Consider the following 13,425-nt stretch of genomic DNA (forward strand, 5'->3'; position numbering starts at 1 on the left):
CTGAGTAATTCTAAGTAGATTTAAGATTCAGACCTTGTTTTTGGAATCCAAATCTTCTATACCCAAGAAACCATATTATATATAAGGTTGTGCTTGGATATTCCTTCCTTCCATGTTTCCTGAGTCATGCTTGTGATGGAAGCCTAAGTATTTGTTTATGGGCACTTAGTTGCAACAGGGGTCCAAAAGCATATTTAAATAAATTTCTGAAAATGAGTAGCAAACTATCTAACCCACAGCCAATTTCTTTAAGAAAAGGACAGGAAATGAGATTAGATGTGGCGAGACCCTCATTTGACAGATTAGAATGTCAGGCCCAGGGAGGTTATGTGCTTTCACTGTGGTTGGCCAGGCTGTGGGAGAGCTGGAATTTACAGCTTCAGTCCTTATCCCTTCCAGGTCATGGTTCTTTGCAGAAAATCTGTGAACAGTCCTCTGGTGAGAGGTCATTTAGCAGATGTCTAGATGAGACAGTGGGTTTTGTTACGGCCCAAGTTAAGGGGAGGGTTTTATCTCCATTAGGGGAGGAAGACCATCTTCAACAGTCTTCCAGTTGTGAGCAGAGCTGGTTTGATTGTTCAGATTTTCCTTTGGCGAGAAGCACATGTGTTTTGAGCCATACAGAGCACCCTATTGTGTGAGCCTCGTTAACCCATGCCTCAGCACAGCTGATGTGTCCATTTGCTGTGGAATGACAGCTGGCTGCCTGGCGCATCAATGTGGCTGCCGTTTCAGGTAGAGACAGCTGCTCTGCCACCAGGTATGGGGAGCTGAGAGAAGTAGGCTAGGCTGAAAAGGTCACTGCTTCTGGGGTTCCTCGGACATGACCCTTGCTAACTGACTTGGTGGTGTTCGTTGGATGGAATTCTTCAGATCGTCTTATCTAGTTGACCTCTTATCGTATTGGTGCTTTCATCTGACAAAAATTAAAATGAGTTTCAGACAAAGGGACACAGTTACAAGAGTCATCCTGCTAGAGCATGATGCTGATTTCATGCAACATTTGTGGTACCAGTCAGGTTTCAGCCGATTAATTAAACCATATCAAGCCTGAGAATGAAGTTTAGATTGTTGTGTATGGAATTACCAACACATTTCGTGATCGTGGCTAGAGCAACATTTGTACAAGCCTTGGTGTCATGTTTACCCGCGAGTGACTTGCTCTTTTCATCCACATCCCTCAGCTGTCACCCCATGTCTGGAGAGTGTGCCTGCAAGCCAGGCTGGTCGGGACTCTACTGTAATGAGACGTGTTCTCCTGGATTCTATGGGGAAGCTTGCCAACAGATCTGCAGCTGCCAGAATGGGGCTGACTGTGACAGCGTGACAGGAGAGTGCATCTGTGCCCCAGGATTCAAAGTGAGTGGCTTGGGCTCCTTCCAGAGAAGGAGGAGAGGAGAGGTGCAACTTGGAGCACATGGATACCATGATTTATATGACCTTTCTCTGAAGTCCAGTGAATGTGCTAAAAACCAATTGCATCATTAACAAGGAAGAAAATAAAGAGAAAAAAAATAATAAGAGGTATAAGTAATTACTTGAGAATGATGCCTGGGCAAGCTGGTGAAACTCTAAAGTGGCATTAATATTTAATAATTTAATTAATATATATCAAGAAGTAAGATGTATTTTAATTATTCCTTATGTAACTATGTAATTATCTCATCATGTAGATAATTTATAGGCAGCAAAGAAATTACTTTTCCAAATAGGATATGTTTTATTGTCCACAGTTTATGCTTTAATTCCATGCAATTTGAAGGCATAGTTAGCATTTATTATGTATTAACAGCCAAGGATTAGTAGTATGTAAATTTTTCAGTCCCTTTGAGAATCCAGACCTTTCAAATATGCCTATAAGCTCATAGAGCAGAATTTTGCTAGTTTCCAGGATTTCTTAGCCACAGATTAGTAATTTTTGTTTTAAAGGAAAATGGGCTGCTCTTGAATTATTTTCTCCCATTTTAAAGAGAACATTAAACTGTGAAGAATGTTGATGACTATTTCAGAGCATATAATATAGAACAAGTGGGTCACAAAGTCTCAGAGCTGAGATCTTTACAGGGTTTTCTAAGCTGGGTCACAATGCTTTGGTTGAGCCCTTGAATTAGCCTTAAGAGTCTCTTTGTCTCTTCTGCTTTTAAAGGAGGTGACCTCCAGTCACCTTTGGTGACCAACTTCTGTGTTTAATGCTCCCTGTCAGATAATAAATTGAATCATGCTGCAGGCTAAATGTGTTCTGTTTTTTTGCCTTACCTACTGATCATATTACATGTTATATAAAGCAGTCTAGGAATCATTGCAATTTAATGTATAGTTCATATTTATGTTTATTTATAGACAATAATTTTACAGCTGCAGTTTGTTGTTCTATATCTACTTGTATGAGCAAGGACAGAGGATTTTGTGTTTGCTACCGAGGGAAAGTGATGAAGGCAGCAGGGTTTTTGGGTCATATTCAATACTTGTATCCTAAATATAGGCCAGGTGGCACTGCCCTTGAGTCTGTACAGTTTGTACATCTGAATAGTTATAAAACTCTTTAAAAAAAAATAGTGTGTTAAAATGAGAGAGTATAATCAGCACAGCCAAGATATATTTTGGTATATTTGTGTTGGCCCTATTTCAGGTGGTCAAACTGCATGCATTTTCCTATTTGCGCTTGTCTAGGGAATTGACTGCTCCATCCCATGCCCTCTGGGGACCTATGGGATAAACTGTTCCTCGCTCTGCAGCTGTAAAAATGATGCTGTCTGCTCTCCTGCGGATGGATCTTGTACTTGCAATGCAGGTGAGTGGGTGAATGAGTCTGTTATCTGATCCCGGTCCTGTTAGCTCCTAAAGACACAGGAAAGAAACCTTAACCAGGATTCTAGCTCCAGCTTTGCCAAAATACAGTGACTGAACTCAGCAAAGACCCTTACCCAGGAAGGGCTCTCCTGCTTTCCAGAGTCAAGGGGAGAGGCTTCTGTGAGATGATCTCTGAAGTTGCTGCCAGCTCCAAAATCTATGAGTCTCTGTGCTTTGGGGAAGAGTAAGCATGCAGACCTGTGTCTGTGCCCCTAAATCAATTGGCCTGGAGTCCTGACAAGAGATGCAGTCAAGCACCCGATTGTACATGGGGGCCAGAGCATCTTTATCCATAGTTTCTGCAGCAGCCAGGGTTGTGGACACTTGCTGTTCATGGTTCATGGGGTCCTGCTTTAAAGATGGGGATGTTCTTTCAAACGCACTTTCCTTTTCCTTCCCATATAAATATTTTATTTCCTGACCTGCACAAAACTCCGCACCCCACAGTGTGCATGACTGCATGTTAGATAGCGAGGTGCCCCCAACTTGATCTCTTTTCCCCCAGTAGCCCAGTGGTGCTTCTCGCTTGGCAGCTGTGCTGCTGCGCTGATTCAGTTCTGAGAAAGGCTTTACGCGGCAGAGCCACGCTCCCTGCACTAGGGCAGGGGCCCTGCTGCCCACCTCCAAGATGTTTCTAAAGGGAAGTGTGGCTGGGAGAGGCTGGCCATGCTGCCTTTGTTTGTTCACGTGCCCTGGCACTCTTGTCATGGCAGGCTGGCACGGGGTGGACTGCTCCATCAGCTGCCCCAGTGGTACATGGGGCTTTGGCTGCAACTTAACGTGCCAGTGCCTCAACGGCGGAGCCTGCAACACCCTGGACGGGACCTGCACCTGTGCACCTGGATGGCGTGGGGAGAAATGTGAATTTCCCTGCCAGGTATGACTCAGCTGGGAGGGCCGGGAGGATCCGATGGCAGAGGGTTAGCTTATTTTTTGCAGACTTCATGATTTAAAGTCCTTTATTGTGAGCCAAACTAGAGTCACTGTAGAAGAATTGAGATGTTTGAACTCATAGTGGATACAGGGTAAGAAGAGGGAAAGATGCAGAAATTGGTTAGGCAGCTTTGTGAGAATCCTTTTTATCCTCTCTCTCCTAGTTCCTCCCACCTCTCCCCTCTGTTTTCTCTGTTCTAATATACCCATCTCTTCATGGCAACCAGTCATCAGTATTTGTCAAACATCCAGTGTATGCCTGTCAACTCTCCAAACATTGTGCTTCCATTATAATGGAAATCCCCCAGCCTTTGGGGTGGAAAGTGGCAGGGCATTGAAAGGGGGGTGGTGATGGTGTCACAGAAGGGTTCAATGAGGTGGTGAAAGGTTTGGAAACAGCCGTCTTTTAGCACAAATATCTCTGGAGTCACCCAGATCTCCATAGATTTCCATGGTTCAATGCTGACTCCCTCCCCTTCACCTACTTTGGAAATACGCCCCTGACCCCATACTGAGTCTGCCGCAGGCCAACAAGAGTGGGCAATGGAGAGTGCATTCTTTAGTGATAGCCCATTTCACTTTCTCCCTCTAAAGTAGGGGCCAGTGTCCTTCCCTCTATTCCATAGCTTTCTCTCCCTAGGCAGTTATTTTCTCCCAAGCCATTAAGCATTCTCTCAGTGGTGTGTATGCTGTGCCTCCTGGGGATCACATGATGATGAAGTGACACCATGACCCCCTGAACTGGACAGCTCCAGGGGGCCCTTCCACAGAGCGCTTTTCTCCCTGGGCTTCCCCCTCATTAAGTCCAATCCATTTCCCAGCTAAAGAGCCCGGGGTGCTACTTCATGCCCTCCAAACCCCTAGGACACAGTTTTGTTAGTTTTGCCTCCTGTCATCCGCCAGTGAGCAGATTATCAGTGCTCTGAGATGGGCTTAAAGATCACCTTTCACTTACACAAGTCTAAGTGTAGACAAAGCAAATCTACACCATCTTGTCTGTTTTTTTGGTATGCTATTAGATGCATTAGTAAATCAGCCAAGGCTGGAAATGGGTTTTAGTGGCTCATATTATGGCAAAGCTAAATCCTGTAAGCCTGGGCAAACATTAGTAGAACTTAATTTTAAAAAATGTTTTATCTTAATAATCACTAGTCAAATGAATATGCCATTTAACACCTACTAAAATGGCAACCCACTCCAGTATTCTTGCCTGGAAAATCCCACAGACAGAGAAACCTGGCGGGCTACAGTCCATGAGTTGCAAAGAGCTGGACACAACTTAGTGACTGAGCGTGCAGGCGCCTGTTGAGTGCTGGTGCTGGGTGCCTCCCTGCTGGTAATTTCACAGCCCCTGTTTTGCTTCGTGCTTGGTGCTGTGGGAGGTTTGCAGTGCCCTCCCTCAGTTCCTCAGGACCTGGCATGAAGGATCAGGGCTTGTAAATGTGGAGCTTTCATTCCTCTCCCACAAACTAAATGATCACGTCCGTGAAGAGTCTCATCTCCGCTGGACCACCAACGCGGATGTGCATGTGAAAACATTAAGGTCTGGGAGGGGATGAAGGGGAGGGTGTGCCAGCACGCAGTCCACCCCTGCCTAGGGGCTTGAATCAGAAGGCTTCGTGTTCTCCAGATGTCATCATGGGAGAGAGGATGCTAATTAGGAAAAAGTGACAAAAGGTATTCATTTCTCCTTATAGTTCTGTGCATCTCACTGGCAATTTATGGACATGATCTTAATTAGAACTATGTTGTTTTTTAAATTTTAGGGCTTCTTTTAAAAAAACGTTATTGGAGTGTAGTTAATTTGCAACATTGTGTTAATTTCAGGTCTACAGCCAAGTGAATCAGTTATACACATACATATATCCACTTTTTTTTTTTTTTAAGATTCTTTGCCATATAGGTCATTACAGAGTACTAAGTAGAGTTCCCTGTGCTAAACAGTAGGTCCTTGTTAGTTATCCGGTTTATATTTAGAAGTATGTATTTGTCAGTCCCAATCTCCCAATTTATCCCTCCCCTGTCCCCTTACCCCCTGGTAACCACAAGTTTGTTTTCTACGTCTGTGATTCTACTTCTGTTTTGTAAATAAGTTGATTTGTACCACTTTTTTTTTTTTTTTTTTTAAGATTCCACATATAGGGCTTCTTTATGTGGATCAGAGTCTTCTTTTTCCACTAACAAATAGAACGTTCTGTAGGAGAAAAAAAAATTCTGGGATTGTGTGTGGGGATGGATATTAACTAAACTTATTGTGGTAATCATTTCACAATATATATAAATATCAAATCATTTTGGTTTACCTCTAAAACTAATGTAACATATGTGAATTATACATCAGTGGGGGAAAAAATACCCTGTAAGGAGTACTGAACTATTTTATAAAAATCTTTAGGAACAAAAGGACAATATTTTTATGAGTTATGGCTCACAATAAGATAAAGATTCTTTTAAGTAATTGGCATGTTTACCTATCTTTGCACATATGCACACCAGCATATTGACATAGTTGGTTTCACCATTTGTATGCTAGACGTAAACTAAGGTTTGAGCGTTTTGCAAACACTAACCCCTTGCAGCCAATATTTTGGGAGCCAAGAAGACATGGGAAGAGGTGATGTAATGCATGCTGCCGAGAGGTATTTTGGAGGGGAGGTGCTGTTTGTTAAATGGCTGACTGGGGTCGCCCGCTGCGGGATTCCCATCCCTCACCGCTGTCTTCCATGTAGGATGGCACTTATGGGCTGAACTGTGCGGAGCGTTGTGATTGCATCCACGCGGATGGCTGCCACCCCACCACGGGCCACTGCCGCTGCCTCCCCGGATGGTCAGGTGAGAGCCACGGGCCGCTACTTGAAATGGGAAACGTGCCAATTTGCACCTAGTGCTGTTCCTTGCTACCTCAGAGAAACACTCACAGGTCAGTTTTTCCAAAAAAGAAAATATGGTAATATCTCCAGTAAGGTTGATAAATTTTTACCCTCACAATATTCCTGCTAGGCCTAATTAATCTGTGGGCTTCCCTGGTGGCTCAGTGGTAAAGAATCTGTCTGTCAATGCAGGAGACATGGGTTCAATCCCTGATCCAGGAAGAGCCCCTGGAGGAGGAAATGGCAACCCACTCCAGTATTCTTGCCTGGGAAATCTGATGGACAGAGGAGCCTGGTGGGCTACAGTCCATGGGATCGCTAAGAGTCAGATATGACTTAGTGACTGAACAACAACAACAATTAATCTATAATCCAGGGATGACTTCTTGTTGAATCATTGAAACTTGCAATGGCAGTTCTCTTGAGTCTTCAGGTAAGGTCTAACTATCAGTCCAGATAACTAGCAACTTCTTTATAGATAGGTAGATGTGTATATAGATAGGTAAATAGATAGACTCTCATATCATAGAATTCACCTCTTTAAAGTGTAGAATTCAATGTTTTAGTATAGTCAAAGAATTGTACAGTTATCACCACTATCAACTTTAGAAAATTTTCATTGCCCTCTCCCAAAACCCCATTAGTACTTATTAGCAGTCATTCTTCATTTACTCCCAATTCACGGCCCCACCCCCTTTGCCCTACCCTAGGCAACCACTTTCTGTTTCTGTAAACTTGCCTATATGTGGTGTTTTGTACCTGGATTCCTTCTGTTAGTGTATGTTTTTAAGGTTCTTCCACATTGGAATGTATATCAGTACTTCATTCCTTTTGACTGTCAAATAATATTCCATTACTTGGATAGACCACATTTTATTTACCCATTCGTCCATTAATAAATATTGGAATTGTTTCCACCTTATTGAATATTATGAAAAATGCTGTTATTCATGTACAATTTTTGTGTGGATGTATATATTTTTGGTATATACTTAGGAGTGAAATTGCTGGGTTGTATGGTAACTCTAAGCTTAACCTTTTCAAGAACTACTACACTTGTTTTCCAAAGCATCTGCACCATTTTGCATTCCTACCAGCAATGTATGAGATTTCCACTCCCCACCACACTTGTTATTTATCTATCTTTTTTGATTACAGCCATCCTGGTGGGTGTGAAATCTTATCTCATTGTGTTCTTGATTTCCATTCCCTCAATAAGTAATGATGTTGAGCATCTTTTCATGTGTTTATTGGTCATCTGTGTATCTTGTTTGTAGAAATGTCTTCAGATACTTTGCTCATTTTTAAACTTGGCTTATTTGTCTTATTATTACTGAGTTGTAATGTCTCTTTGTACCCTAGCTCCATGTCCTTTTCATATATGTAAGTTGCAAATATTTTTCCTCTGTGAGTTATTTTTAACTTTCTTAATGATGTCTTTTGCCACCAAAAAGGTTTTATATTTATAAAGTTCAGTTTATCTACTTTTTCTTTTGTTGCTTGTACTTTTGGTGTCTAAGAAATCATTGCCCAGTCCTAGATAACAGATTTATGCCTCTGTATTCTTCTTAGAGTTTTATAATTTTAGCTTTTACATTTAAGTCTTTAATACATTTTGAGTTTGTTTTTGCATATGGTATACATAAGGGTCCAAATTCATCCATTGTTTATGTCAAAATCCTGCTGTCCCAGCACTATCTTATGAGAAGAGCATTCTTTCCCACCCTGTATTGTCTTGATAACCTTGTCAGAAATCAGTTGACCATAAATGTGACTTATTTATTTCTGGGCTCTCAGTTTTATTCCAGTGACAAATATGTCTATCCTTATGTAAGTAGCATACTGTTTTGATTGCTGTAACTTTGTAGAAAATTTTAAAATTGGGAAGTATGAGTCTTTCAACTTTGGTTTTTTTCAAGATTGTTTGGCTATCTTGGGTTCCTTGAATGTCCCTTTGTGTTTCTGGATCAGCATGTTAATTCCTGCAAAGAAACAGGGTGGAAATTTAAAGAGGGTTGAGTCTATATATCCATGGCAGGAATAGTGCCAGCTGGGAGGGATTGGGGGCAAGAGGAGAAGGGGACGACAGAGGATGAGATGGCTGGATGGCATCACTGACTCGATGGACGTGAGTCTCAGCGAACTCCGGGAGTTGGTGATGGACAGGGAGGCCTGGCGTGCTGCGATTCATGGGGTCGCAAAGAGTCGGACGCGACTGAGTGACTGATCTGATCTGATCTGAACAATATTAAGTCTTCAGATCTTTGAACATAGGATGCCATCAGTAACCTCTGGAGTGGTGTCTCTCAGCTCTTTGCAATTTGCTGAGAGCTTCTTAGGCTTCTGACAAACTGAGACAAACTGTCTTGTGTTTGATTCCTGGTGTCTGAGAGCTACCTTGGGAACAGGTCAAGGCTTGTGTAATAGACTTTATTTTCTGTCACTAGGAGCTACCCACTGAAACACGGACTCCATAGTCCTGCAGTTCCTCCTTGACTTGCAAAGACTGAGATAACTCTGACTCTACAGTATGAAATTCCACTTTTCCATGTTTCTACTTGGTTCTCAGTTACTACATGTTACAACTATTAATACATAGGAATTAAACCAGATTTTGTGACTTTGCAAGGGTTCCTGAAGCTTTCAAATGGAGTGACCACTACTAAGTTCTCAATGACCACAGTGAAGCAAATAGTGTTTTAACCCCCCTGGCATATTCAGGGCTTTTCTAATAGAGACGTCACATCATTTGTTTTGGGCCATACACCACCAAGGCTAATTTTGTCTTATGAATGTAGAGGAAATGTGACATGTTCCTGGACCCACCAGTCATTGATCAAGTATCCACCTGCTTGGATGGTATAGAACCAGCTTGTGAAAAGCATGTTGTTGTATACATGAGCAAAGCAGGAGATATGATTTGGCCTGAAGCCAGCCAGAAAATGTGCTGGTTGCATTCCATAGTCTGGGTCATGGGGTAAGACAAGTGATCCCATCTGGCCTTAGACCTGTGGAGCTCCTGTGGGAATGCAGTGGCTTTGTCACACGGCATAATCTGGTAATCCTCTGTCCATCTGTGACTGGTCTGCTTCTCCAAAGGGGAGGAAGTTTTGCTGCCTCATTGTTCTATCACTTGTTGCTCACCGTCTCTTTGCTTCATGGCTCCAGTGTCTTACTTCTCTGGGTCTTCTGTGTGGACTCTTGGTCTGTTAAGTATCTAAGGCTGCCGGGAGACATTGTTTAGAGAAGTCATCCCCCACACTCACAGAACACACTTGTATAAGCAAATGTGTATACAGGAAAAGAAAATTCCTGAAGTTTGGAAAAACACCCTACAATTGGATCAAGAATTGCCTTGTTTTTCTAAAAGAAAAGTAGACTCTGTATTATTTCATTGTCAACATCGGGTAGACTTATCATTTTTCATCACAAACGTACTTTGAATGGGTACCTCATACGGACATTTTGAAATAAAAAACTTTGCTTTTCATTTAGATATCAGGCTTGGGGCAAAATAAATAACCTCAATTCAGGGAAGCAAGTGATTCTGTCTCCTTTCTCCTTGCTGTGGAGTTTGCTCTCGGTGATATGTAGAGAATTGCCAGAGAGGGTAGCATATATGTGGGACAAAAGCCAGGCCTTTGCGAAAGAATCAGTGAAATCTAACTTGGGAACCTGGACTCTTCCCTTGAGCAAATTATCGAGATTTGATCTGTAGAGACACCAACAGTGCTCGGCCGCTGAGGACACTGAGGAGAGACGGATCTGGCCTAGGAGTGTGGAGATTAAAGAAAAAGGGTCAGGAGAGCTCTATGCCTCCTTACAAAGAAATGGACATACCTACACTCAGGAAGTCAGGCTCTAACGTGATAGACAGAGGAAGTCAGCTTGCTGTCTCACCAAGGTGCTCATTCACCACCCTTGTAACTTCATTCTCTTTTCTAATGTTTGACGGTCTTTTTTTTTCTTAAAGGAAATGAGACTGTTATTTATTTGTACTATAATTGATTGTCCCATTTTACCTAGTCATAAAATAAGTCTTCAAAATGTACTGCCATAAATACTAACCAAAAGTTGCATCTGACATCCCAGATACTATTTCCAAAAGAAATGTACCATTTTTCAAAAGAAGAGACATACACTTTTATTATATGCTGTTAATTAAAACTTTAATTTATTGATGTGTTTAGCCAATAGGTTACTTTATCAAACAGAGGTAGATTGCAGTAAAAAAAAAAAAAAGAGAGAAAGAGAAGAATGCCTGGGCTTTGTCTCCCACACCTCTGTTACACACACACACACACACACACACACACACACACACACATATAAGTGAGACGACTTTTCAAAATCATTATCCTGAAATTCCAGAAATATAATTAGGTCTATGTGTATGTGTATGTGTGTTTCCAGAGTAGTGGAGTGATATGCTTTGTAAAGTACTTCCCCAAAACACTAGAAACATGCCACTATTTTTTTCTCCTTCCTTTCCTCTCTGACTTCAGTCAGCCAGATCACCTCTTTGCTGAGTGTTACAGCTAATCAAGATTTCTTTCCAGCTGTCTGGGAGGATAAGTAGCCTCCAGCCTGGTTCCCAACCCTGGCTAAGATCATTGTCACCTGGAAGCTCCTTTAACTTGTATATTCTTGGTCCCACTTCAGACCTAATGAATGACAATCTGGAGGGTGCCTGAGAAGGATGGAGCCATTGCCAGCCCATAAAGTACCTTTTGTATAAATTTAGAAAAGGTTTGAAATGCCTCTGAGTGTGCTTCTTGGTAGTAGAAAGTAACAAGGTAGATTTATGCTCTGACTTAGCCCTTTAGCCAAAGGCTTTTGTGCAGTGTGCAACCTGCACAGCCTTACTTGGTGGCTTTGTCTGTGACTTGAAAAGTAACCCCAGTAATTGTAGTGGCGATTACCCATCTGTGGGCTGGCCTCTGCTCTACCTTGCTATTCTCATGATTGAAGAAGTTGAAGTCCAGGGGAGCATTTCTGCTACAGAAACCCTCATAGCCAGTGGCAGAAGACTAGAGGAAGCTTAGAGATACCTTTCTAAGTGGCTCTACGCACACCAACTTTGACCAGCTGAGTAAGAGAGCTGCAACTCCGGGTACTGATCTGTGACGCCTGAATTGTCATAGTAAGCTAATGAATGACTCACTATTTGACCCTTCAAGGTATTGGGAGTGGGCAGGGGAGTGGGAAAATGTAGCACATGCTTTGTTACATGTCTGTTTGTTACCTGGGCTTGGGAGAGGCAGTAACTTAAAAGCGGAACATGGGGTCCCTAAAGTGAGGGTGAAGGGAGGGACTCACCTTCCTAAACGAAAGGCTGCAGAAAAAGCCAGGCTTCCAGCTTTACCAATCTGCCCAGCATCCTGTCCTGTTTGCTTTTATCTGGGTCCAGACTAAGGCAGACCATGATTTCTGGTGTTGCCACTGCAAATGCAAACATCTCTGATTTACATTATTTATTTATCAAGATTGTTTTCAATGTGGTGACCAATAGCAGATCCTTTTTAATGGACCTTTAACATTTATATTAATAGTATGCAAAGAGAAAACTTTGATTTAACAACCATTTGCTGAGTGTCTCCACCTTGTATGCAACTGCAGCGTTTGGTGCTGGGAGCAGGAAGATGAGGTGGTACCAGCTCCTGGCGGCAGGAAGGTGCTGACAGCTCCCAGGGAAGGCAGCGGGCGGGCAGAGGTGGATACGCTGGGCAGTTGCTTGTCTACACTGCTGTATGCCTTGGGTGTCCAGAGGATTAGAAAAGCAGAGACAGTGTTATGACCAAGTATTCAGTTGCAGAGTGTCTTCGGTTCCTCTCTCCTATAATCACCAAATCCAGTGATTATTAACAAATCACACTCTTCAGTGTAATAGATACTTAGTAGTTGGTTGCTTGGGAACAGGACATCGAATTGAAATCATTTCCTTCATTCATTGATGCCCAAATATTGCAATACTGGCATAAGGAATATAAACAATTAAGCAAGACCAGGAGTTTGGGTTAGATCTCTGAGAGCGGGAAATAATAACACCCCAAATGATTTATTTACTGCATTCACATAGTCACAAACGCCTAGTGAATGCTGATTTCACGTGAAGGCCGCAGGCATAATGCATCATGCATTAAATGCATGAGCATTTCTTTAGAGCTGCTTAGCTGAAGTTTATCACCTCAGCCATTGCCTAGCAACTCTTGAGGGCTATCAAAGAGCTCTTTGTCCTTGGTCCTGGCAAAAGCAGTCCCTCACAGATCTCCTTATCAGCATTAGAACATTTATCAGGAAAAAATACTTCCATTGAACCAGAGAATCCTACAAATTTAAAGATATCCCCTTTGTGTTTTGTCCCTTCTTCCAAATAGTGTAGGAAATTGTTTCCCAAAGTAACTCATATTAAAGCCTCTATCTGTACTTTGATAAACATTCCAAAGGAATTTCCTCAAGATATCCTTTAGATCTCCTGTTGCTTTATAATCTGGACTAACATTTAAAATCACAGACCTGAGCTAATAAAAGTCTGGCTTGCCCCAAATAAGTAAGGCAGACATTTCCACTCCCTTAGCTAGCAAGGGTCCTCATTTTAGGTATACAGAATATTAACATGTTGGGCTTCCTGGTTTGAATGTTCTTCTCATATCGTCTTCAGAGAAACAAAGAATGGTATGGTTGCTCCATCCAATTAGAAAATGGTCCTGAATGTTAAGTTTGAAAGAGGAACTGTGCTTATTGACTCATTCAAGAGACATTTATGTAGCAT

At 42.2% G+C, this 13,425-nt stretch overlaps 1 protein-coding gene across 3 annotated transcripts in view; it reads left to right on the forward strand.

The window, feature by feature from the left end:
* MEGF10 (multiple EGF like domains 10) overlaps window positions 1–13,425 on the forward strand; it is a 177,103-nt gene that overhangs the window by 134,397 nt on the left and 29,281 nt on the right. For all 3 annotated transcript variants that reach the window (XM_006073352.4, XM_006073353.4, XM_044947839.2), the window contains exons 10-13: window positions 1,185–1,359; window positions 2,671–2,791; window positions 3,564–3,727; window positions 6,513–6,615. In XM_006073352.4, the coding sequence (XP_006073414.4) occupies window positions 1,185–1,359; window positions 2,671–2,791; window positions 3,564–3,727; window positions 6,513–6,615 (563 nt within the window). The remainder of the gene's footprint in view (window positions 1–1,184; window positions 1,360–2,670; window positions 2,792–3,563; window positions 3,728–6,512; window positions 6,616–13,425) is intronic.

Source organism: Bubalus bubalis, chromosome 9, assembly GCF_019923935.1.
Source record: "Bubalus bubalis isolate 160015118507 breed Murrah chromosome 9, NDDB_SH_1, whole genome shotgun sequence".
Taxonomy (NCBI): domain Eukaryota; kingdom Metazoa; phylum Chordata; class Mammalia; order Artiodactyla; family Bovidae; genus Bubalus; species Bubalus bubalis.